At 47.9% G+C, this 27,572-nt stretch overlaps 2 protein-coding genes across 20 annotated transcripts in view; one reads left to right on the top strand and one right to left on the bottom strand.

The window, feature by feature from the left end:
* The window catches only part of GIPR (gastric inhibitory polypeptide receptor), a 309,157-nt gene that overhangs the window by 39,132 nt on the left and 242,453 nt on the right, over positions 1-27,572 (bottom strand). For 16 of the 19 annotated variants that reach the window (XM_068250112.1, XM_068250105.1, XM_068250107.1 and 13 more), the window contains 3 exons: positions 1,930-2,026; positions 432-539; positions 221-345 (listed from right to left, as the gene is read on the bottom strand). In XM_068250112.1, coding sequence (XP_068106213.1) covers positions 221-345; positions 432-539; positions 1,930-2,026 — 330 coding nt within the window. Of the gene's footprint in view, positions 1-220; positions 346-431; positions 540-1,929; positions 2,027-6,972; positions 7,043-9,592; positions 9,664-27,572 lie in introns of all 19 variants that reach the window. The other 3 variants (XM_068250124.1, XM_068250123.1, XM_068250122.1) reach the window with 2 other exon arrangements.
* The window catches only part of GPR4 (G protein-coupled receptor 4), a 228,422-nt gene that overhangs the window by 29,083 nt on the left and 171,767 nt on the right, over positions 1-27,572 (top strand). The gene's annotated exons all lie outside the window — the stretch shown is intronic.

Below are 27,572 nucleotides of genomic sequence, written 5' to 3'. Positions count from 1 at the left end.
CATCTAATGTGAAAGTTAACATGAAAGTCTATTTGACGCAGCCTAAGAGTGATCCGTCAAAACGCATGGATCAGCTCCTACTGTGAAAGAGCCCTACGTGAGTTTGGTTTTGAAGCACAAAAGTTACATTGTAATATTCACATTAACCCTTCAGGAACAGGAGAAGGGCGTGCCAAGGCATGGTGTGCACCTATGGCCATGTACTGTCTATGGTGCTCACCGGGTCCTGCTCCTGCTCTGGGTCTACGATCTCACACTCAGAGTGGTCCCTCCAGGGCATGTTTGTCTCGTCTTGGACCCACTGACCGTCAGGACCACATTGCCGGTATACAAATTTGTCTTTTACTGTGAGAACACAAGAGAACAGACATTAGATATTACCAGGTATCGCGGGGCCACCAGTGAGCAGCTTCCTCGGGGTGTCCTCTCACCTTGAGCAAACCATGGGAGGTAGGATGGACATCGCTCTTGATGGGTGGTATTTGCGGCAGCATCCCCCCAGCACACATACATGTCAAAGGTGCGGTTGCAGTACACACCTGTGGGGGAAAAAATTATATATACTGTGTGTATATATATATACACACACACACACACACACACACACACACACACAGGTAGTCCCCAACTTATGAATGCGCGACTTACATCTAACGACTACCGACCCACCAATACCATGAATGGCACAAAAATGGGAACAGTTTAAAAAAAATCCAAAAAGACCTGTAGTTTTCTGAAAAAAATAAAAATAAAAGAGAAATGGTTTCTAAACTTGGTAAGATGACTATATACTAGAATATATGGCAAGTTCCGAGTTCTGCACGCGCATTCTATACATTTTTAAGCAAACCTGAGTCCACTGTGACACAGGGCAGGAGGGGGGGCAGATGTGGTACGGAGGGGGACACTGGAGGCACAGGGGACACTGGAGGCACAGGGGGACAGGTGATGCAGAGGGGAACATTGGAGGCATAGGGGAACAGAGGTGACACAGAGGGGGACACTGGAGGCATAGGGGAACAGAGGTGACACAGAGGGGGACACTGGAGGCATAGGGGAACAGAGGTGACACAGAGAGGGGACACTGGAGGCACAGGGGAACAGAGGTGACACAGAGGGGGACACTGGAGGCATAGGGAGACAGAGGTGACACAAAGGGGGACACTGGAGGCATGGGGGGACAGAGGTGACACAGACAGGCACACTGGAGGCATGGGGGGACAGAGGTGACACAAAGGGGAACACTGGAGGCATAGAGGGACAGAAGTGACACAGAGGTGGACACTGGAGGCACAGGGGAACAGAGGGAGACACTGGAGGCATAGGGGAACAGAGGTGACACAGAGGGGGGCACTGGAGGCACAGGGGAACAGAGGTGACACAGATGGAGACACTGGAGGCACAGGGGGACAGAGGGGGACACTGGAGGCACAGGGGGACAGAGGTGACACAGAGGGGGACACTGGAGGCACAGGGGGACAGAGGTGACACAGAGAGGGACACTAGAGGCACAGGGGAGACAGAGGTGACATAGAGGGGGACACTGGAGGCACAGGGGAACAAAGGTGACACACAGGGGGGCACTGGAGGAACAGGGAGGCATAGAGGAGGGACAGGAGAAAGAGATGTCACAGTCTTCCGACTTAAGAACAGATTCAGGTTAAGAACAAACCTACAGATCCTATCTCGTTCCTTAACCGGGGAATACCTTTATACGTATACAGAGTGGGTCGTGAAGCTGGCCATATATGGAAGTGAGCCCAGCAACAGTTACCAGGCTGCCGACATCAACAGCAATGGGGCTCAGTGCGTTATTTATCTGCTTCTTGGAGATATCAATATATATTAAAAAAACCCTGATATTGGCATTTTACCTGCATGTTCCAGGCAGCAACGCAGGACAGATATCCCATGAGAAAAATAACTCACCACTCATTGGGGGTTCAGTCCTGATCCTGTTTTCACACCAGTCCTGGTATCGCTTCCATGCTTGCACCGTCTCATGTACCGTGCCCGCGCCAGCACCCTGCAATGACCAGACAGCCACCGGGTAATTACCAGCTAAGGCCAATAGGGATCAGAGTATTGGGGGTGGGATGATGAACATATACCCACACACAACTGAAGGTTAGACATCTGCTTTGAGGACCTCTCCAGTGAAAAAAAGTAAGCATTCAAAATCTGACAGAACCGACTGGGGGATTCTCAGGGTTTTCTGTGTTGTTTTTTTTCCAAATCATTCCCTGTACGGCAGTTTAACGGCAAAATAGCAAGATACCAGCCAGCCTCTCTACTCGCTTGCGCACTATTTTGTCAGAGAAACCCCTGAGAATCCCCCATGAGGAGATGCATTAGTCCAAAACCTGTCAGTTCTGTCATATTTTAACTGCTTAATTTTCTAGCTCTGTTGGTCCTTTAACCACTTAAGTACCAGCGATCTCTGCACCCTTAAGGACCAGAGACCGCTGGTACAATACCGACAGAATCCTGACGAGTCGCCACATATACCCGCCGCAACCGCGAGAGACGTCGGGTTTTAGCGGCGAGATCGGTGGGGAGCGACGGAAACAGCGGGTGCACACTGCCTCGGTGATTGAAATCTACGCCCTGCCAGCCAGGTGACCACCAAAACAGGGAGTAGATTTCAATCACCGTAGTCCTTAAATAGTTAAAGGACATGGAGGCAGTCATATGGAGGCAGTCATATTTATTTTCTTTTAAACAATACCAGTTGCCTGGCTGTCCTGCTGACCTCTTTGGCTGCAGTAGTGGCTGAATGACACACCTGAAACAAGCAAGCAGTTAATCCAGTCACACTTCAGTAAGAAACATTTGTTCTGCATGCTTGTTTAGGGTCTATGGCTAAATGTATTAGAGGCAGAGGATCAGCAGGACTGCCAGGCAATGTGCATTGATTAAAAGGAAATAAATATGCCAGCCTCCTTATCCCTCTAACTTCAGGTGTTCTTTCAACCATTTCTTCATTGCTACGTAAAGAGAGGCAGAAATAGAATGAGATATGGGAGATGATGTCTCTTTCGAACCATGTTGGCAAGAAACAAAAAGGCAGTCTTAAGCTACGTACAGACATGCGATAACGATCGTTCGTAAGCAACGACGAACGATCAATTAAGGAGAGAAATGAAAAGGTCGTTAGTAAAGAGGTGTTGAAAGTGGCAAACGATCAGATCGTTTCCGAACGAACGATGCGGAAGTGACGAACGTATGATGCAGCGCATCTATTATGCTAAACGTTATTCAGATCAATGAACCCGGAACAAACGTCATTGTTAATGGCCAGTAGGAAAGAGGAAGTTGCGTACAGATCTATATATATATATATATATATATATATATATATATATATATATATATATATATATACACAGAGAGAGAGAGAGATATAGATAGATATATCTCTATCTATGTCAACATATATCTATATATCTATATACATCTATATATATATCTATATACATATATCTATATACATCTCTCTGTCTCTCTCTCTCTGTCTGCGCATGTACGGTACTTAACGAACGATCGTTTTTGTAACGATCAGCATACACACGTACTTTTGCTAACGATCGTCGTTACAAAAAATCCGCCAGGACGGATTTCCAGTTTGCAACGACTTCAGTCGCTGATCGTTACCCTTAACGATCGTTAGCGGTTATTTTGTAACGATCGTCGTTATAAACGATCGTTAGTCGTTCGTTACCAACGACTTTAGTCGCATGTCTGTATGCCCCTTTACTCTAGGCACTAATATATAGAGTATGAAGGATTAGTTGATTACTTAATTGACACTAGCCATCAAGTTGCCTATACTTAAGAGTAACTGTCAGGCATAAAATAAAAAATCAATTATTTTTTTTTATCTGGTTAACAAGTAATAAGGATGCTAACCGGGCAATCCAAAAGTTAAAAATCACTCTTATTTTTCTTCTCCATAAAACAACATTCCCCAGTTTCCCTGAGTCTTATTTGGTACATCTGCACACAAAGGAAGTTGCAGGGCATGCTGGGTTTTCTTTTTCTTCTTCTTTACTTTTCCCTCAGACTTAACTAATGCTGAGGCCTCTTTCCCTCCTATTTTCCCCTTCCACACCTCTGTTCCTCTCTGGTTGGCCAATATTTCTCAATGCACTTTCTACTGCAGACCTGGGTGGGAGTGTCTGAAGACTGGTTGGAGGGTACCTTGTAGTGTCCTCATCTTATGTGAAATGGGAAGTTTCTGTTATTTGCATTTTGAGATTAACTTACTGTATTTTTAATTTATTTTTATTTTATTTAAGTATTTATAATATAGCACCAACATATTACGCAGCGCTGTACAGAGTATATTGTCTTGTCACAAACTGTCCCTCAGAGGGGCTCACACTCTAATCCCTACCATAGTCATATGTCTGTATCGTGTAGTGCATGTATCATAGTCTAGGGCCAATTTTTTTTGTTTAGGGAGAAGAATTAACTTATCTGTAAGTTTTTGGGATGTGGGAGGAAACCGGAGTGCCCAGAGGAAGCCCACACAGACACAGGGAGAACATACAAACTCCTTGCAGATGTTGATCTGGCTGGGATTCGAACCGGTGACCCAGCGCTTGCAAGGCGAGAGCACTAACCACTACGCCACCGTGCTGCCCACTGTACTGTACTTTCTGTAGTAACTTACTACAGTTACTGTAGCTTAAAAAAAACTTCCCACAATCCTGTTGGCACTGCACAGATCGGCACAATTCAGCACAGGCACACAGATTAGGTAAAAAAAAATGAAAAAAAAAATCAATAAATTAGGGGACATATAGGGATCTGTTTTAGACAAAAAAAATTACATTTACATAAATATTTGGGGCACTAACTGTTTTTAGGCATTTTTTTATTTTTGGGCGTTACAACAAAATTACAAACATACTGTCAACAAGCACAGCAGGCAGTTAGTTAACGCTACAATGTGCCCTTCTGGTAAGTCATTAAAGCTCACTCTAGTGCAGGGGTGTCAAACTAAAATACAAAGTGGGCCAGAATTGAACTCTGCGACCAAGTCACAGGCCAATCTCAATGCCTAGTGCCCCCCCCTCCCTGGTGGCTAATACTCCCCCTCCATGCCTCATACAGTTCCCTGGTGTCTAGTGGCCCCCTCCTTCCTATATACAGTTCCCTGGTGTCTAGTGCCGCCCCTCCCTGGTGTCTAATACTCCCCCTCCATCCCTCATACAGTTCCCTGGTGTCTAGTGGCCCCCTCCTTCCTATATACAGTTCCCTGGTGTCTAGTGCCCCCCCTCCCTGGTGTCTAATACTCCCCCTCCATCCCTCATACAGTTCCCTGGTGGCTAGTGGCCCCCTCCTTCCTATATACAGTTCCCTGGTGTCTAGTGCCGCCCCTCCCTGGTGTCTAATACTCCCCCTCCATCCCTCATACAGTTCCCTGGTGTCTAGTGGCCCCCTCCCTGGTGTCTAATACTTCCCCCCCTCCATCCCTCATACAGTTCCCTGGTGTCTAGTGGCCCCCTCCTTCCTATATACAGTTCCCTGGTGTCTAGTGCCCCCCCTCCCTGGTGTTTAATACTCCCCCTCCATCCCTTATACAGTTCCCTGGTGTCTAGTGGCCCCCTCCTTCCTATATACAGTTCCCTGGGGTCTAGTGCCCCCCCTCCCTGGTGTCTAATACTCCCCCTCCATGCCTCATACAGTTCCCTGGTGTCTAGTGGCCCCCTCCTTCCTATATACAGTTCCCTGGTGTCTAGTGCCCATCCATAAAGTTCCCTGCAATCTAAGTGCTTTCTCCATCCCTATTTGGCTTCCCTGGTGATCTAGGGCTTGCCCTCCAATACAGCTTCTCTTGCAGTCTCGAGTGGGCCAAACATAATGCAAAGTGGGGAAACCACCTGAGGGCCAAATCTGATGGCTCTGAGGGCCAAATTTGCCAGCGGGCGTGTAGGCTGTTGAGGCAACACTAATATACAATTTTTATAACTCATTTCCCAAGCAAGATAGACTTCAGCAGAATGTTAAATCAAAGCCAATTTCTTAAAGTAATCAGCCTGATGTCAAACATACCTGAGGCTCAGAAACCCACTTTAGGCTGTTCTGTGGAGCCACAGGTCCCAGAATACCAGAGTTTAATTTTGATAGATTCAGCATTTCAAACCTGATCATCCTTTGGTTTGCAAGCGACACCTATTCACCCTGCTGAAATGTACCCCTAACAGGAATTAATATTAGCAGGACGGAGTCTCGTGTTGTACCAGAGCTAAGGTTCACATACCTCCACATTTCAACTCACTGAACAGGAATTCCAAAGGCTCATACACACTATAGTCTTTGGAAAATGAAAGATCACAGACCAATCTTACCACCCTTCATGTAGTATGAGAGCCATACCTGCACAGTCTTTTCTATGGAGCTGAACTACCCATCAGATAGAAATCTTTGCAAGATGCTGCACACACAGATGCTGCACACACTCAAAAGATCAGTACCTGCAAAAGATCTGTTCCTGCCAAAGATCCGTTCCTGCAAATTGCATTCATAGTCTATGAGATCTGCAGATCATCATACACACCTTGTTTAACTGACATTCATCTGACAATCATCTGCAGATCTGAAAATCCATCCCGGTGGATCTGATCTGCAGATGAATGTCTGTTAAACAAGGTGTGTATTGATGATCTGCAGATCTCATAGACTATGAATGCATTTTGCAGGAACTGATCTTTTGCAGGAACAGATCTTTTGCAGATACTGATCTGTTGAATGTGTACAGCATCTGTGTGTGCAGCATCTTGCAAAGATTTTATCTGATGGGGAGTTCAGCTCCATAGAATAGACTGTGTAGAGTATGGCTCTCATACTACATGGAAGGGGGTAAAATTGGTCTGTGATCTTTCATTTTCCAAAGACTATAGTCTGATGTGTGTATAAGCCTTACGAGATAAGAAAATAAACCAGCTAGACCTGATTCCCCCTCACCTGCAGGAGTAAGGAGAGGAGTGGCAGGAGAAGGAGACCCACCACCATACTTCACCAGCAGGAATCCCCCCTGAAAGACAACCAGAACAACAGTGAGTCCTGCTGATGTACTATAAATGTCTATTTTTACCATCCTGCATAACTACACCTATATCCTTTCCTAGCGATGTACCTTACATTTCTATCAATACCATCCTGCATATCTACACCTGTATGCTTTCCAGTATACTTCTATCTATATACCTTTCAGTGTATAAATATACATACTGACCTATGTATTACCATTTACATACATGGGCGGCGCTACACTGGGGCACACAGGGGCACTGGCCTCCCCTGGGAATCACTGTGCCCCAGCTGAATGCCTCCCCTCTCCGTACCATACAGTTAACTGTTTCCAGTCTCCAGCAGCGTACAGTAAACAGGATAGTGTCTGTAAAAAATACAAGCTGGGGGCTGGAATGATTTGTCTGTGATCTGTCCACACAAGAGCAGCTTGCTAGCGAGTAAGGATTAAAGCATGCCAGCAAACTAGCCAAGTACATCTGTAGGTAACTTTTCTACCATAATAGCACCATCATTTGGACAGTCTGCTCTGCTCAAAAATCTCTGAGTTCTGTTTGTGAAGTTTACATTTGGTTCCTATCATTGCTGATCTAGTTAACCTTCATTTTATTATCTGAGTTAGACTAAACATATCTAAGCTCGCCATACAAACATCAATTTTGGTTGGGCCCCACCAGCCCGCCATCGTGCCCCCTTTGTGTCCCCCCAAAAAACGTGACACTGGAGCCACCACTGTTTATATACTTCTACTGTCCTATATATTAACATGTATTTATATACTGTCCTATATATTACCATTTAAATACTGTTCTATATACTACCATTTATATACAGTCGGTCCTATATATTACCATTTAAATACTGTTCTATATACTACCATTTATATACAGTCAGTCCTCTATATAACCATATACACAGGGTCCTATATACTGGCATCTGTATACAGTTCTATACTTTACGGTATATATACTGCCCATGTATATACAGTCCTATACTTTTCTATATAGTCGCTGGCCAGTATACATCCTTCTATACTGTACTGTACATCAACATACATACACAATCCTATATAATATCTATATACAGTCCTATACATTTCCATGGATACACAGTCCTGTATATTAGCATCTATATACTGTACTATGCATCAACATGCATACACCATCCTATATACTACCATACATTTCTGTGTATACCCTGTCCTTTATACCGCCAACCATATACTGTCCCAAATATCAACATATGTACACTGTTCTGTATAATGTGTTCTATGTAATATTTTGTACACATTAATACAGATATACTGTCCTGTAAACTGACATCTACAGTATATACTGTCCTATGAATTCTCATGTATACACTGATCTGCTTGCTGTCATGTATGTACAATCCCAATTAGATACCATTCTGATATATATATATATATATATATATATATATATATATATATATATATATATATATATATATATATATATATATATATATATATATATATATATATATATATATATATATATATACACACCCACAAACAAAACCACCTGTATGTCTTTAGGTAAATTACCACCTATGCATTGTTTCATATACTACCATTCATATACTAATTTGTATGTGTACAAGTGTCTTTTATACTATCTTAAATACTGCAAAATATACTATCATATATACGCTATACTATACAGATCATCACTGAATTGACATAATTCAAGCACACATATACTGTATCTTAACAAAATGTATATATATATATATATATATATATATATATATATATATATATATACACACACACACACACACACACTACACACACTACACACACACACTATACACACACTATACACACACTATACACACACTACACACACACACACACACACACACACACTGCACACACACCACACACACACACACACACACCACACTGCACACACACACTACACACACTACACACACACACACACACACACACTACACACACACACACACACACACTACACACACACACACACACCACACACACACACTGTACACACTGTACGTACACACACACACACACACACACACACACAACACACACACACACACACTACACACACACTATACACACACTATACACACACTACACACACACTACACACACACACACACACACACACACACACACTGCACACACACCACACACACACACACACACACATACACACACACACACACACACCACACACACCACACACACACACCACACACACACACACACACACACACACACACACACACACACACACACACACACACACACACACACACACACACTACACACACACACACACACACACTACACACACACACACTGCACACACACCACACACACACACTGTACACACACACACACACACACACACACACACACACACTGTACACACACACTGTACACACACAGAGCCATATCTATGTCATATCTATATACACAGCACATCATACACTGAATATATTTCTATATAGCTGCAGGTGTAAATATACATAAGTAATAGTGAGAAAAAGCACTCACACAAACTCTGTAGCGGCTGGTGTGTGCTCTCTCCTCTGTAGCTGTGTCTTCTCTACCAGTGAGTCAGGTTCCTGGGAGCAAAGAGGGAGGGAGCTGATGAGGGGATCCCAGGAGCAGAGAGGGAGGGAGAAGATGGGGGATCCCAGAAGTGGAGAGGGAGGGAGAAGATGAGGGGGTCCCAGGAGCACAGAGGGCAAAAGAAGATGAGAAGAACCAGGGAGCAGAGAGGAAAGAATTGGGGAGATCACAGGTGCACAGAGGGAGGAAGAAGATGAGGAGATCCCAGGTGCACAGAGGGAGGAAGAAGATGTGAAGATCCCAAGTGCACAGAGGGTGGAAGACGTTGGGGAGTTCCCAGGTGCACAGAGGGAGGGAGAAGATGGGGAGATCCCAGGTGACCAGAGAGAGGAAGAAGATGTGGAGATCCCAGGTGCACTGAGAGAGGAAGAAGATGAGATCCCAGGTGCACTGAGAGAGAAAGAAGATGGGGAGATCCCAGGTGACCAGAGAGAGGAAGAAGATGAGGAGATCCCAGGTGACCAGAGAGAGGAAGAAGATGAGGAGATCCCAGGTGCACTGAGGTAGGAAGAAGATAAGGAGAACTCAGGTGACCAGAGAGAGGAAGAAGATGGGGAGATCCCAGGTGACCAGAGACAGGAAGAAGTTGGGGAAAACCCAGGTGACCAGAGACAGGAAGAAGATGGTGAGAACCCAGGTGACCAGAGAGAGGAAGAAGATGAGGAGATCCCAGGAGACCAGAGACAGGAAGAAGATGAGGAGATCCCAGATGACCACAGGTAGGAAGAACATGGGTAGATCACAAGTGCACAGAGAAAGGAATAAAATGTGGTGGTCCCAGGTGCACAGAGGGAGGAAGATGACGAGATGACGAGAGGAAGCTGATTGGGGGGATCCCAGTAGCAGAAAGAGAGGGAGAAGATGGGGGATCCCAGAAGTAGAGAAGAAGGGAGAAGATGAGGAGATCCCAGGAGCACAGAGGCTAAAAGAAGATAAGAAGAACCAGGGAGCAGAGTGGAAAGAATTGGGGAGATCCCAAGTGCACAGAGGGAAGACGAAGATGGGTAGATCACAGGTCGAGAGAGGGAGGAAGAAGATGTGGAGATCCCAGGTGCACAGAGGGAGAAGAAGATGCGGAGGTCCCAGGTACACAGAGTAAGGAAGAAGATGAGAAGGTTCCAAGTGCACAGAGGGAGGTAGAGGTTGTGGAGATCCCAGGTGCACAGAGGGAGAAAAAGAAGATGCGGAGGGCTCAGGTACAAGGAGTAAGGAAGACGACGAGGAGGTCCCAAGTGCACAGAGGGAGAGAGATGTTGGGAAGATCCCAGGTAACCAGAGAGTGTTTGAAGATGTGGAGGTCCCAGGTGCACAGAGGGAGAGGGAGAGGAAGAAGATTTGGAGAGAGGAATACGATGCGAGGGAGCTGATGAGGGGATCCCAGGAGCAGAGAGGGAGGGAGAAGATGAGGGGATCCCAGGAGCACAGAGGGCAAAAGAACATGAGAAGAACCAGGGAGCAGAGAGGAAAGAATTGGGGGGATCACAGGTGCACAGAGGGAGGGAGAAGATAAGGAGGTCCAAGGTGCACAATGCGAGGAAGAAGATGGTGAGATCCCAGGTGCACAGAGAGAGGAAGAAGATGTAGAGATTCCAGGTGCAAAGAGGGAGAGGAAGTAGATGTGGAGATCTCAGGTGCACAGAGGGAGGAAGAAGATAGGTCGATCACAGGTGCAGAGAAGGAGGAAGAAGATGGGTAGATCACAGGTGCAGAGAAGGAGGAAGAAGATGTGGAGATCCCAGGTGCACAGAGGGAGAAGAAGATGCGGAGGTCCCAGGTGCACAGAGTAAAGAAGAAGATGAGGAAGTCCCAGGTGTACAGAGGGAGGAATAAGATGTGGAGATCCCAGGTGCACAGAGGGAGAAGAAGATGCAGAGGTCCCAGGTGCACAGTGTTAGGAAGAAGATGCGGAGGGCCCAGGTACAACGAGTAAGGAAGAAGATGAGGAGATCCCTAGTGCACAGAGGTAGGGAGAGGTTGAGCAGATCCCAGGTAACCAGAGAGAATATGAAGATGTGGAGATCTCAGGTGCACAGAGGGAGAGGAAAAAGATGAGGAGATCCCAGGTGCACAGAGGGAGGAAGAAGATGAGGAGATCCCAGGTGCACAGAGGGAGAAGAAGATGCGGAGGTCCCAGGTGCACAGAGTAAAGAAGAAGATGAGGAAGTCCCAGGTGTACAGAGGGAGGAAGAAGATGAGGAAGAAGATGAGGAAGTCCCAGGTGCACAGAGGGATGAAGAAGATCTGGAGATCCCAGGTGCACAGAGGGAGGAAGAAGATGAGGAGATCCCAGGTGCACAGAGGGAGGAAGAAGATCTGGAGATCCCAGGTGCACAGAGGGAGAGGAAGAAGATCTGGAGATCCCAGGTGCACAGAGGGAGAGGAAGAAGATCTGGAGATCCCAGGTGCACAGAGGGAGAGGAAGAAGATCTGGAGATCCCAGGTGCACAGAGGGAGGAAGAAGATGAGGAGATCCCAGGTGCACAGAGGGAGAGGAAGAAGATGAGGAGATCCCAGGTGCACAGAGGGAGAGGAAGAAGATGAGAAGATCCCAGGTGCACAGAGAGAGGAAGAAGATAAGGAGATCCCAGGTGCACAGAGGGAGAGGAAGAAGATGAGGAGATCTCAGGTGCTCAGAGGGAGAGGAAGAAGATGTGGAGATCCCAGATGCACAGAGGGAGGAAGATGTGGAGATCCCAGGTGCACAGAGGGAGAGGAAGAAGATGAGGAGATCCCAGGTGCACAGAGGGAGAGGAAGAAGATGAGGAGATCCCAGGTGCACAGAGAGAGGAAGAAGATAAGGAGATCCCAGGTGCACAGAGGGAGAGGAAGAAGATGAGGAGATCTCAGGTGCTCAGAGGGAGAGGAAGAAGATGTGGAGATCCCAGGTGCACAGAGGGAGGAAGATGTGGAGATCCCAGGTGCATAGAGGGAGAGGAAGAAGATAAGGAGATCCCAGGTGTACAGAGGGAGGAAGAAGATGAGGAGATCCAAGGTGCACAGAGGGAGGAAGAAGATCTGGAGATCCCAGGTGCACAGAGGGAGAGGAAGAAGATCTGGAGATCCCAGGTGCACAGAGGGAGAGGAAGAAGATCTGGAGATCCCAGGTGCACAGAGGGAGAGGAAGAAGATCTGGAGATCCCAGGTGCACAGAGGGAGAGGAAGAAGATCTGGAGATCCCAGGTGCACAGAGGGAGAGGAAGAAGATCTGGAGATCCCAGGTGCACAGAGGGAGGAAGAAGATGAGGAGATCCCAGGTGCACAGAGGGAGAGGAAGAAGATGAGGAGATCCCAGGTGCACAGAGGGAGAGGAAGAAGATGAGGAGATCCCAGGTGCACAGAGAGAGGAAGAAGATAAGGAGATCCCAGGTGCTCAGAGGGAGAGGAAGAAGATGAGGAGATCCCAGGTGCACAGAGAGAGGAAGAAGATAAGGAGATCCCAGGTGCTCAGAGGGAGAGGAAGAAGATGTGGAGATCCCAGGTGCACAGAGGGAGGAAGATGTGGAGATCCCCGGTGACCAGAGGGAGAAGAAGATGTGGAGATCCCAGGTGTACAGAGGGAGGAAGATGATGTGGAGATCCCAGGTGACCAGAGAGAATATGAAGATGTGGAGATCCCAGGTGCACAGAGGGAATAAGATTAACTTTTTCTCCCGCGTTTTCTCCTGGGTGGTATTTTCACATCATGTCAATAAAATGCTTTTTAAACCACCAGCAAGCAAGAAAATACTCCAAATAATTTCATTAGAACTTTTTCACCTACTTTTGGTACTTTTTTTAATTGCAAAGTGCTGAAAAGGTATTTTAAAGAGAAGATTAAAAAAAATGACCTCCTATTAGAAGTCGAGTCAGGAAAAAAAAAAATTACGCATGGGCTGAGAGGGAAGTAAGAGACGGGCTACCTAAGGGGATAGTATGGAATGGGGGAACCTGCGACAAGACAAAGAATGATAACTTGGATGAGAGGGGAAAACTTTGGCTGCATAGTAAGTAGTGGAGGATTGGGATACCAGGAGCAGAGAAGGAAGAAGATGGGTGGTGGTGGTGTGTGGCGTGTGTGTATAGTGTGTGTGTGTGTGTGTATAGTGTGTGTGTGTGTGTGTGTATAGTGTGTGTGTGTGTGTATAGTGTGTGTGTGTGTGTGTGTGTGTGTGTGTGTGTGTGTGTGTGTGTGTATAATGTGTGTGTGTGTGTGTATAGTGTGTGTGTGTGTGTGTGTATAGTGTGTGTGTGTATAATGTGTGTGTGTGTGTGTGTGTGTGTGTGTATAGTGTGTGTGTGTGTGTGTGTATAGTGTGTGTGTGTGTATGTGTGTGTGTGTATATATAGTGTGTGTGTGTGTATAGTGTGTGTGTGTGTGTGTGTGTGTATAGTGTGTGTGTGTGTGTGTGTGTGGTGTATAGTGTGTGTGTGTGTTTAGTGTGTGTGTGTATAGTGTGTGTGTGTGTGTGTATAGTGTGTGTGTATAGTGTGTGTGTGTGTGTGTGTGTATAGTGTGTGTGTGTGTGTGTATAGTGTGTGTGTGTGTGCGTGTGTGTATAGTGTGTGTGTGTGTGTGTATAGTGTGTGTATAGTGTGTGTGTGTGTGTGTGTGTGTGTGTGTTTAGTGTGTGTGTATAGTGTGTGTGTGTGTATAGTGTGTGTGTGTGTGTGTGTGTGTGTGTATAGTGTGTGTGTGTGTGTGTGTGTATAGTGTGTGTGTGTGTATAGTGTGTGTGTGTGTGTGTGTGTGTGTGTGTGTGTGTGTGTGTGTGTGTGTATAGTGTGTGTGTATAGTGTGTGTGTGTGTGTGTGTGTATAGTGTGTGTGGTGTGTGTGTGTATAGTGTGTGTGTATAGTGTGTGTGTTTAGTGTGTGTGTGTGTATATATAGTGTGTGTGTGTGTGTGTGTGTGTGTGTGTGTGTGTGTGTGTGTGTGTGTGTGTGTGTGTGTGTGTGTGTGTGTGTGTGTGTTGGGATTAGGGATCTATGGATCCGGAGTCAGAAGATGGGGATCCTGGAAACCAAGGATCGGACGGTGAAGATAGCGTATCTCAGGACAGAGGGAGACAGAAGATAGGGATCCTGCCCTCAGAAACAGTTTGGGAAGATAAAGATCCCAGGAGAAGTGAGGGAGAAAGAAAGAGGGGGCATCCCCGGATGAGGGATGAGATAGAGAGTGTGAGTATTGATGGAGGGAGAAGATCCAGGGAACAGAGAAGATAAGGGAGAAGTGATCTTCCTCTCAGTCTCACCCTTGCATAGAGATCTTCCACCTCACTAGATAACAACCTAACTACCGGCAGTGCGAGGGGCCGTCACAGGGGCCGTGTTAACTCAGCTAGTTAACCCTTAAAGAGCAACTGTAGTGATAACAACATCATGAATAAAATTGCTTATTGTTTACAATATTCATTTATAGACTATTTAGTCAGTGTCTGCCCATTGTAAAATCTTTCCTCTCCCTGATTTACATTCTGAAATGTATCACTGGTGGTGACATCTTTAGTTCTGCCAGGTGATCTGTACGGAATGTTCATCACTGAGAGTTCTATGCAGAGAAATCTAGAGATTGCTTGGCAGTTGGAAAAAGCCATTATTTCCCACAATGCAACAAGGTTAACGGTCAGCAAACTCAAGGCCAGATTTTTACATTTTCCCCCATAGGCCAAGAATGTCAGGGCTCCCTGTCCAAGTGCCCTTCCCATTCCACATGTAGCCCCCATTTCATAGGTAACATTCCTAGAGCTGCAGCCGCTTTCTTCCATGCACAGCTCCCTGGGGCATCAGCTTCCCTTTTCCATGTGTTGCTCCCCATTTTCAGCCTCTTTTCTTTCATATGTAGCAGCAAAGGAATAAAAAAAATAGTTCTTTAAACATATGTGCAACCATCTAAAGCGAAAAGGGGAATAGACAAGAAAGCTACACAGGTTTTGCATCCATCCTTAAGTTACGCACACCAGGGAGCGGGGCCTGGTCGCCAGGGCGACAGCTCCATGCACGAGCGGATGCAGATGTGTTCCTCGGTTACAGCCGAGTGAAGCGTTCTGTTGCTATGGGGAGGATGGGTGACTGCGTTGCACGATAAAGCGGCTTCCAGGGGTCACGGTAAGGAGAGGAACAGAGCGCTCAGCCATTGCCTGGGCTTAAAGATCTGGCATGTCTTATCTTAAAGGGGCACTATGGCGAAAAATTGAAAAATGTAAACTAATGCAAACATATACAAATAAGAAGTACGTTTTTCCAGAGTAAAATGAGCCATAAATTACTTTTCTCCTATGTTGCTGTCACTTACAGTAGGCAGTAGAGTTCTGACAGAAGCGACAGGTTTTGGACTAGTCCATCTCTTCATAGGGGATTCTCAGCAAGGCTTTTATTCTTTATAAAGATATTCCCTAAAAAGGATTTAAACAATGATGCTGGCCAGTTTCCCTGCTCGCTACACAGTTTTTTGGCAGTAGAACCGAGCAACTGCCATTCACTAAGTGCATTTGAAAATAAATAAATCCCTGAGAATCCCCCATGAAGAGATGGACTAGTCCAAAACCTGTCACTTCTGTCAAATTTCTACTACCTACTGTAAGTGACAGCAACATAGGAGAGAAGTAATTTATGGGTCATTTTACTCTGGAAAAAACGTACTTCTTATTGGTATATGTTTGCACATATTTTAAATTTTACAATTTTTTGTCATAGTGCCCCTTTAAAGCAAACTCGAGTGATACCTGCACACACACAAGGTTCTCATCCGAGGAGGTGTTCCAACATTTCGGGCTCGTTTCCACTGTTGCGGAATCGCCTGGATTCCACCGGACGAAATCGCATGCGGATGCGTTTCCGCATGCTGTTTTTCCCGCGATTCCGTATGTGATTTCGCATGGCTAAGAAGCATGCGAATTTAACCATGTCACTGCCTGTGTAAATTGCCATAGCAATACATGCGAAATCGCGGGGAAAACCGCATGACAAAGCCGCATGCGATTTCCCTATTAAAAGCATTGCGGGCGATTCGCACGCATTCCAGCCGCACGCAAAATCTGACGGCTCTGCCGTGCAGATTTTCCCCGCACACCAAAACGCACCCGCACGACGCACAAGTGGAAACAATCCCATCCACTTGTATTGCCTATGCGAATCCGTATGCGGTGTCCGCATGCAGATTCGCTATAGTGGAAACGAGCCCTCAAGCATACCCATCAAGTCAGCATGCAAATGCCACTGAGCATGTGCAAAATAATACAGCCCATAAACCAACCCCATAATACCCAGCAGCAGCACTAACCTTGCAACCTGAGTTACCAGCCCAAAGCCCAGCGAGCGGGCGAGGGTCCTGGTGTGCAATGTCCACTATCCAACTGGACATACAGGTAGCGGGCAAGGGGACAGTGATTCTGCCAAAGAGGAGAATATCACTTTAAAGTGAAGGAAGTAGACACATTGCAGATGTATTGCAGGACTTGTATCAGCTGTAACAAAGAAATGTTTTTCTTTAAAGGTTATTATGCTGTTGCTTATCTTTTAGAGCAGAGGGGAAGTTCTGAGTTCCGGTCCGCTTTAAATGTATGCTAGTTTAATGATGTATGCTGAAATGTTGGACAGCGGCACCAAATTACTGCCTTAGCTGAGTTCAGTTTGGCATGCGTAGGAAGCTTTATGCTGCAGACACACTTGAAAGATAAATGAAAGATCACAGACCAATTTTACCCCCTTCCATGTAATATGAGAGCCACACCTACACAGTCTATTCTATGGAGCTGAACTTCCCATCAGACAGAGATCTTACCCCCTTCCATGTAGTATGAGAGCCATACCTACACAGTCTATTCTATGGAGCTGAACTCCCCATCAGACAGAGATCTTACCCCCTTCCATGTAGTATGAGAGCCATACCTACACAGTCTATTCTATGGAGCTGAACTCCCCATCAGACAGAGATCTTACCCCCTTCCATGTAGTATGAGAGCCATACCTACACAGTCTATTCTATGGAGCTGAACTCCCCATCAGACAGAGATCTTACCCCCTTCCATGTAGTATGAGAGCCATACTCTACACAGTCTATTCTATGGAGCTGAACTCCCCATCAGACAGAGATCTTACCCCCTTCCATGTAGTATGAGAGCCATACCTACACAGTCTATTCTATGGAGCTGAACTCCCCATCAGACAGAGATCTTACCCCCTTCCATGTAGTATGAGAGCCATACCTACACAGTCTATTCTATGGAGCTGAACTCCCCATCAGACAGAGATCTTACCCCCTTCCATGTAGTATGAGAGCCATACCTACACAGTCTATTCTATGGAGCTGAACTCCCCATCAGACAGAGATCTTACCCCCTTCCATGTAGTATGAGAGCCATACTCTACACAGTCTATTCTATGGAGCTGAACTCCCCATCAGACAGAGATCTTACCCCCTTCCATGTAGTATGAGAGCCATACCTACACAGTCTATTCTATGGAGCTGAACTCCCCATCAGACAGAGATCTTACCCCCTTCCATGTAGTATGAGAGCCATACTCTACACAGTCTATTCTATGGAGCTGAACTCCCCATCAGACAGAGATCTTACCCCCTTCCATGTAGTATGAGAGCCATACCTACACAGTCTATTCTATGGAGCTGAACTCCCCATCAGACAGAGATCTTACCCCCTTCCATGTAGTATGAGAGCCATACTCTACACAGTCTATTCTATGGAGCTGAACTCCCCATCAGACAGAGATCTTACCCCCTTCCATGTAGTATGAGAGCCATACCTACACAGTCTATTCTATGGAGCTGAACTCCCCATCAGACAGAGATCTTACCCCCTTCCATGTAGTATGAGAGCCATACCTACACAGTCTATTCTATGGAGCTGAACTCCCCATCAGACAGAGATCTTACCCCCTTCCATGTAGTATGAGAGCCATACCTACACAGTCTATTCTATGGAGCTGAACTCCCCATCAGACAGAGATCTTACCCCCTTCCATGTAGTATGAGAGCCATACTCTACACAGTCTATTCTATGGAGCTGAACTCCCCATCAGACAGAGATCTTACCCCCTTCCATGTAGTATGAGAGCCATACCTACACAGTCTATTCTATGGAGCTGAACTCCCCATCAGACAGAGATCTTACCCCCTTCCATGTAGTATGAGAGCCATACTCTACACAGTCTATTCTATGGAGCTGAACTCCCCATCAGACAGAGATCTTACCCCCTTCCATGTAGTATGAGAGCCATACCTACACAGTCTATTCTATGGAGCTGAACTCCCCATCAGACAGAGATCTTACCCCCTTCCATGTAGTATGAGAGCCATACTCTACACAGTCTATTCTATGGAGCTGAACTCCCCATCAGACAGAGATCTTACCCCCTTCCATGTAGTATGAGAGCCATACCTACACAGTCTATTCTATGGAGCTGAACTCCCCATCAGACAGAGATCTTACCCCCTTCCATGTAGTATGAGAGCCATACCTACACAGTCTATTCTATGGAGCTGAACTCCCCATCAGACAGAGATCTTACCCCCTTCCATGTAGTATGAGAGCCATACTCTACACAGTCTATTCTATGGAGCTGAACTCCCCATCAGACAGAGATCTTACCCCCTTCCATGTAGTATGAGAGCCATACTCTACACAGTCTATTCTATGGAGCTGAACTCCCCATCAGACAGAAATCTTACCCCCTTCCATGTAGTATGAGAGCCACACCTACACAGTCTATTCTATGGAGCTGCACTCCCCATCAGATAGAAATCTTACACCCTTCCATGTAGTATGAGAGCCACACCTACACAGTCTATTCTATGGAGCTGCACTCCCCATCAGACAGAAATCTTACCCCCTTCCATGTAGTATGAGAGCCATACCTACACAGTCTATTCTATGGAGCTGAACTCCCCATCAGACAGAGATCTTACCCCCTTCCATGTAGTATGAGAGCCATACCTTTACAGTCTATTCTATGGAGCTGCACTCCCCATCAGATAACAATCTTTGCAAGATGCTGCACACACAGATGCTGTACACCAGGGGTCCCCAAACGTTTTGGGTCGAGGGCCGGGTCAACATACTTAAGACTGCTGGGGGGCCGGAGTATACATAAAATGATGTACAAGTTTTTACGGGCCAGACAGTGAAGCATACCCAGGTGACAACCTGCAGTCCAATTGGACAACAGTGTCACCTGATGTGGAATTTGATTGGAAACCAGCGAATTACTGCTTTCTGGCTTCATTCTATATGCGGACCACCAATATTTAAAGATGTAGCTGACCGCATCTATAATACATTTTGTGTGTGGGGGCCGGTAAAAAAGCCTCAGGGGGCCACATTCGGCCCGCGGGCCTTAGTTTGAGGATCACTGCTGTACACATTCAAAAGATCATTATCTGCAAAAGATCTGTTCCTGCCAAAGATCCGTTCCTGCAAAATGCATTCATAGTTTATGAGTAGAGTTGGTCCGAACCTCCGATTTTAGGTTCGCGAACTTTCGCGGAACGTTCGGTTCGCGTTAAAGTTCGCGAACCGCAATAGACTTCAATGGGGATGCGAACTTTGAAAAAAAAAAATAATTATGCTGGCCACAAAAGTGATGGAAAAGATGTTTCAAGAGGTCTAACACCTGGAGGGGGGCATGGCGGAGTGGGATACACGCCAAAAGTCCCCGGGAAAAATCTGGATTTGACGCAAAGCAGCGTTTTAAGGGCAGAAATCACATTGAATGCTAAATGACAGGCCTAAAGTGCTTTAAAACATCTTGCATGTGTATACATCAATCAGGTAGTGTAATTAAGGTACTGCTTCACACTGACACACCAAACTCACCGTGTAACGCACCGCAAACAGCTGTTTGTACTAGTGACGGCCGTGCTGGACTGGTGCGCACCATGGCGAGAGTGCAGGTTTTGGTGGCTTTACAGCCCATATGGTCGGCCTGGCTGATGTAGCTGAATGACAGAACAGTGACTGTCCAGCTGATCAAATTTGGTCTGACCACAATGAAGCAACGACCTTATTATCTTTTGTGTGCCCCCCGAGACACTCATCTAGGCGCCGGTCATTGCTTCATTGTGATACGCAAGCCCCTTCACCACGGCAAGGTAATGATCACGAAGGGGAATGGGCGCATGTACATGCCTTTTCTTTTGTTGTTGCAGCTGCCCTCAGTGCAGCCAGAAAAATTAGGCAGTCATGTACACGCACCATAAAAATTATTACAGCGGCCGCTGCTAGCAGCGGCCTAAAAAATTCAGCAATCCGCCTGGAGTCCCGGACCCTGTTGGTGGTGGCGGAGAAGGTAGTGAAGCGGCCTGCAGGCAGACATGCTGTGTGGAGGGACTGGGAGCGACTTAGTCTTTTTGGGGCAGGCCAGGCAGCCAGTCACACGGCGTGCAGGCAGAGATGCTGTGTGTGCGGGGACTGACTTAGTCTTGGGGCGGGCAGCAGCCCTCCGGGATCCATGCCTCATTCATTTTGATAAAGGTGAGGTACTTAACACTTTTGTGACTTAGGCGACTTCTCTTCTCTGTGACAATGCCTCCAGCTGCGCTGAAGGTCCTTTCTGAGAGGACGCTTGCGGCAGGGCAGGAGAGAAGTTGGATGGCAAATTGGGACAGCTCTGGCCACAGGTCAAGCCTGCGCACCCAGTAGTTCAAGGGTTCCTCATCGCTGTTCACAGCAGTGTCTACATCCACACTTAAGGCCAGGTAGTCGGCTACCTGCCGGTCGAGGCGTTGGTGGAGGGTGGATCCGGAAGGGCTACGGCGAGGCGTTGGACTAAAGAACGTCCGCATGTCCGACATCTCCATGAGATCGCTGGAGCGTCCTGTCTTTGACTGCGTGGACACGGGAGGAGGATTAGTGGCAGTGGTACCTTGCTGGCGTTGTGCTGTCACATCACCCTTAAAGGCATTGTAAAGCATAGTTGACAGCTGGTTCTGCATGTGCTGCATCCTTTCCACCTTCCGGTGAGTTGGTAACAGGTCCGCCACTTTGTGCCTGTACCGAGGGTCTAGTAGTGTGGCCACCCAGTACAGCTCATTCCCCTTGAGGTTTTTTATACGGGGGTCCCTCAACAGGCAGGACAGCATAAAAGACGACATCTGCACAAAGTCGGATCCAGTACCCTCCATCTCCTCTTGCTCTTCCTCAGTGACGTCAGGTAAGTCAACCTCCTCCCCCCAGCCGCGAACAATACCACGGGAAGGTTGAGCAGCACAAGCCCCCTGCGACACCTGCTGCGGTTGTTCTCCTGCCGCTGTCCCCTCCTCCTCCTCCTCCCCCAAAGAAACACCTTGCTCATCATCCTCTGAGTCTGACTCGTCTTCTGCACACGACCTCTCTTCTTCCTCCTCCTCCCCCCTCTGTGCTGCCGCAGGTGTTGAGGAAACAGCTGGGTCTGATGAAAATTGGTCCCATGCCTGTTCCTGCCGTAACGGTTCCTGGTCACGCTCATTCGCAGCTTCATCCGCCACTCTACGCACAGCACGCTCCAAGAAGTACGCGTAGGGAATTAAGTCGCTGATGGTGCCCTCACTGCGGCTCACCAGGTTGGTCACCTCCTCAAACGGCCGCATGAGCCTGCATGCATTTTTCATCAGTGTCCAGTTGTCGGGCCAGAACATCCCCATCTTCCCAGACTGTTTCGTTCTACTCCAGTTGTAGAGGTACTGGGTGACGGCTTTCTTCTGTTCTAGCAGGCGGGAGAACATGAGCAGGGTCGAGTTCCAGCGAGTGGGGCTATCGCAAATGAGGCGTCTCACCGGCATGTTGTTTTTACGCTGAATTTCTGCAAATCGTGCCATGGCTGTGTAAGAGCGCCTCAAATGCCCACAGAACTTCCTGGCCTGCTTCAGGACATCCGCTAAGCCAGGGTACTTTGCCACAAATCTTTGAACCACTAGATTCATGACATGTGCCATGCAGGGTATGTGTGTCAGCTTCCCCATATGCAAAGCGGCAAGCAGATTGCTGCCGTTGTCGCACACCACGTTGCCTATCTCCAGGTGGTGCGGGGTCAGCCACTCATCCACCTGTTTCTTAAGAGCAGCCAGGAGGGCTGCTCCAGTGTGACTCTCCGCTTTGAGACAAGCCATGTCTAAGATGGCGTGACACCGTCGTACCTGGCATGCAGCATAGGCCCTGCGGAGCTGGGGCTGTGTAGCTGGAGAGGAGAACTGCCACTCAGCCAAGGAGGAGGAGGAGGACAGCGAAGAGCATGTAGCAGGAGGAGAGGAGGTGGCAGGAGGCCTGCCTGCAAGCCGTGGAGGTGTCACAATTTGGTCCGCCGCTTTCTGCTTGCCATCGTTCACCACCAGGTTCACCCAATGGGCTGTGTAGGTAATGTAGCGGCCCTGCCCGTGCTTGGCAGACCAGCCATCCGTGGTCAGGTGTACCCTTGACCCAACGCTCTTCGCAAGAGATGACACCACTTGCCTCTCAACTTCACGGTGCAGTTGGGGTATGGCCTTTCTCGAAAAATAAGTGCGGCCTGGCATCTTCCACTGCGGTGTTCCGATGGCCACAAATTTACGGAAGGCCTCAGAGTCCACCAGCCGGTATGGTAACAGCTGGCGAGCTAACAGTTCCGCCACGCCAGCTGTCAGACGCCGGGCAAGGGGGTGACTGGCCAAAAGTGGCTTCTTCCGCTCAAACATTTCCTTCACGGACACCTGACTGCTGCTGTGGGCAGAGGAGCAGGAACCGCTCAAGGGCAGAGGCGGAGTGGAGGAGGGTGCCTGTGAAGGTGCAAGGGAGAAAGCGGCAGAAGCAGATGATGCACCTGAAGGAGGAAGAGGAGAAGGAGGGTGACTTTTCTTTTGTGTGCTGCTGCTGCTTTTGCTCAGGTGGCCATCCCATTGCTGTTTGTGCCTTTTCTCCAGGTGCCTTCGTAAGGCACTTGTCCCTACGTGAGTGTTGGCCTTTCCACGGCTCAATTTTTGTTGGCAGAGCGAACAGATGGCTTTGGTCCGATCTGAGGCACACACATTAAAAAATTTCCACACCGCTGAGCCACCCTGGGATGTGGGCACTATGGGGACCTCAGCAGCTGATGCTGAAGGGCAAGTTGGCTGGCTGTACATAGGTGGCGATACATGGTGCCGGACTCTGCCACCAGCTGTTTCTGACGAAGAGCTGCCCCAGCTTCTTTCAGCAACTTCTCTCCTCCTACTACTCTCTGACTCCCCCTCTGAACTGTCCCCCTCTTCATCTCCTCTATTGGGAACATACAGAGGATCCCTATTACCGTCATCATCGTAGTCATCCTGCCCAGCTTCGCTTGCCTCAGACAAATCCAAACTTGCACCATCAGTAGGTCCTTCATCCTCCTGACACGTTACATCCATAGTGTTGCCGCGTAACTCAGACATATTAGCTGGTGAAAATTCATCTGGCTGTAACAACAATGGCTGTGCATCAGTGATTTCAACACTAAATAATTCTTGCGAAGTGTCAAATGCAGCGGAAGTGGTGCTAGTAGTAGCGCTGGTGGCTGAGCAAGATGAGGTGTTCTGTGTCGCTAAATACTCAACCACGTCCTGACAATCTTGGGAGGTGATGGGACGTGCCTTCTTCCGAGCACTGTACTGTGGGCCAGGTCCACACGAAATTACATTTACACGACCTCGCGCAGACCTGCCGGGTGGCCTTCCTCTGCCTCTGCCACTACCTCTTCCTCTTCCTCTACCTGTTTTGTCCATATTGGGTATGCACGGAGTGGTATATCACACTGCGTGTACTCACGTAGGTAGGTGGGTTCACTTAACTGCACAGGTATGCGCACTGATGCGGTGGGTTCACTGAACAGAACAGGTATACAGTGGCGGGTTCACAGAACAGGTATGCAGTGGCAGGATCACTGAACACAATAGGTATGCAGTGGCGTGTTCACTAAACAGGTATACAGTGGCGGGTCCACTGAACAGAACAGGTATACAGTGGCGGGTTCACAGAACAGGTATACAGTGGCGGGTCCACTGAACAGAACAGGTATACAGTGGCGGGTCCACTGAACAGAACAGGTATACAGTGGCGGGTCCACTGAACAGAACAGGTATACAGTGGCGGGTTCACAGAACAGGTATACAGTGGCGGGTCCACTGAACAGAACAGGTATACAGTGGCGGGTTCACAGAACAGGTATGCAGTGGCAGGATCACTGAACACAATAGGTATGCAGTGGCGTGTTCACTAAACAGGTATACAGTGGCGGGTCCACTGAACAGAACAGGTATACAGTGGCGGGTCCACTGAACAGAACAGGTATACAGTGGCGGGTCCACTGAACAGAACAGGTATACAGTGGCGGGTCCACTGAACAGAACAGGTATACAGTGGCGGGTCCACAGAACAGGTATGCAGTGGCAGGATCACTGAACACAATAGGTATGCAGTGGCGTGTTCACTAAACAGGTATACAGTGGCGGGTCCACTGAACAGAACAGGTATACAGTGGCGGGTCCACTGAACAGAACAGGTATACAGTGGCGGGTCCACTGAACAGAACAGGTATACAGTGGCGGGTCCACAGAACAGGTATGCAGTGGCAGGATCACTGAACACAATAGGTATGCAGTGGCGTGTTCACTAAACAGGTATACAGTGGCGGGTCCACTGAACAGAACAGGTATACAGTGGCGGGTTCACAGAACAGGTATACAGTGGCGGGTCCACTGAACAGAACAGGTATACAGTGGCGGGTCCACTGAACAGAACAGGTATACAGTGGCGGGTCCACTGAACAGAACAGGTATACAGTGGCGGGTCCACTGAACAGAACAGGTATACAGTGGCGGGTCCACAGAACAGGTATGCAGTGGCAGGATCACTGAACACAATAGGTATGCAGTGGCGTGTTCACTAAACAGGTATACAGTGGCGGGTCCACTGAACAGAACAGGTATACAGTGGCGGGTTCACAGAACAGGTATACAGTGGCGGGTCCACTGAACAGAACAGGTATACAGTGGCGGGTCCACTGAACAGAACAGGTATACAGTGGCGGGTCCACTGAACAGAACAGGTATACAGTAGCGGGTCCACTGAACAGAACAGGTATACAGTGGCGGGTCCACAGAACAGGTATGCAGTGGCAGGATCACTGAACACAATAGGTATGCAGTGGCGTGTTCACTAAACAGGTATACAGTGGCGGGTCCACTGAACAGAACAGGTATACAGTGGCGGGTTCACAGAACAGGTATACAGTGGCGGGTCCACTGAACAGAACAGGTATACAGTGGCGGGTCCACTGAACAGAACAGGTATACAGTGGCGGGTTCACTGAACAGGTATACAGTGGTGGGTCCACTGAACAGAACAGGTATACAGTGGCGGGTTCACAGAACAGGTATGCAGTGGCAGGTTCACTGAACACAACAGGTATGCAGTGGCAGGTTCACTGAACACAACAGGTATGCAGTGGCGGGTTCACTGAACAGGTATACAGTGGCGGGTCCACTGAACAGAACAGGTATACAGTGGCGGGTCCACTGAACAGAACAGGTATACAGTGGCGGGTCCACTGAACAGAACAGGTATACAGTGGCGGGTTCACAGAACAGGTATGCAGTGGCAGGATCACTGAACAGGTATGCAGTGGCAGGATCACTGAACAGGTATGGAGTGGCAGGATCACAGTACAGGTATGCAGTGGGCTGAGGGCTCACTGAACAGAACAGGTATGCAGTGGCAGGATCACTGAACAGGTATGGAGTGGCAGGATCACAGTACAGGTATGCAGTGGGCTGAGGGCTCACTGAACAGAGCAGGTATGCAGTGGCAGGATCACTGAACAGGTATGCAGTGGCAGGATCACTGAACAGGTATGCAGTGGCAGGATCACAGTACAGGTATGCAGTGGGCTGAGGGCTCACTGAACAGAACAGGTATGCAGTGGCAGGATCACTGAACAGGTATGGAGTGGCAGGATCACAGTACAGGTATGCAGTGGGCTGAGGGCTCACTGAACAGAACAGGTATGCAGTGGCAGGATCACTGAACAGGTATGCAGTGGCAGGATCACTGAACAGGTATGCAGTGGCAGGATCACAGTACAGGTATGCAGTGGGCTGAGGGCTCACTGAACAGAACAGGTATGCAGCCAGGAAGAAGTTAAGCCTAACTAATCTTTCCCTATATGAGAGACTGCAGCAGCTCGCCCTACTCTCACTAATGCAGGCACACGAGTGGCCGTAATGGCCGCCGCTGCCTGCCTTATATAAGGGGGGGTGGGGCTCCAGGGGCTAGTGTAGCCTAATTGGCTACACTGGGCCTGCTGACTGTGATGTAGAGGGTCAAAGTTGACCCTCAGTGCATTATGGGGCGAACCGAACTTCTTCCGCAAAAGGTTCGCGTGCGGTACCCGCACGCGAACCACCTACGTTCGCGCGAACCACGTTCGCCGGCGAACCGTTCGGCCCAACTCTATTTATGAGATCTGCAGATCCTCATACAGGCCCGGTGCACACCAAAAACTTCTAGCAGATCCGCAAAATGCTAGCAGATTTGGAAACGCTTTTTGTTATTTTTCTGTAGCGTTTCACCTAGCATTTTGCGGTTTTGTGAAGCGTTTTTGGTGTAGTAGATTTCAGATATTGTTACAGTAAAGCTGTTACTGAACAACTTCTGTAACAAAAACGCCTGGAAAACCGCTCTGAACTGACGTTTTTCAGAGCGGTTTGCGTTTTTCCCTTTACTTTACATTGGAGGCGGAAACGCCTCCGCAATCCAAAAAATGCCTCACCCCGGGAGTATGCGTTTCAGCAAAACGCCTCCTGCTCTGGTGTGAACCACGCCATTGAGTTACATAGACCAGGCATATCTGCAGCCGCAAGCGGCTGCAAAAACGCCGAAAATCCCGCTCGGTGTGCACCAGCCCACACACATTGTTTAACAGACTTCTTTAAGGGGGCTTAAGG

Source organism: Hyperolius riggenbachi, chromosome 8, assembly GCF_040937935.1.
Source record: "Hyperolius riggenbachi isolate aHypRig1 chromosome 8, aHypRig1.pri, whole genome shotgun sequence".
NCBI classification, from domain to species: domain Eukaryota; kingdom Metazoa; phylum Chordata; class Amphibia; order Anura; family Hyperoliidae; genus Hyperolius; species Hyperolius riggenbachi.
The sequence above is the reverse complement of the archived record's forward strand: the minus strand, read 5'-3'. Positions and strand labels throughout refer to the sequence as shown.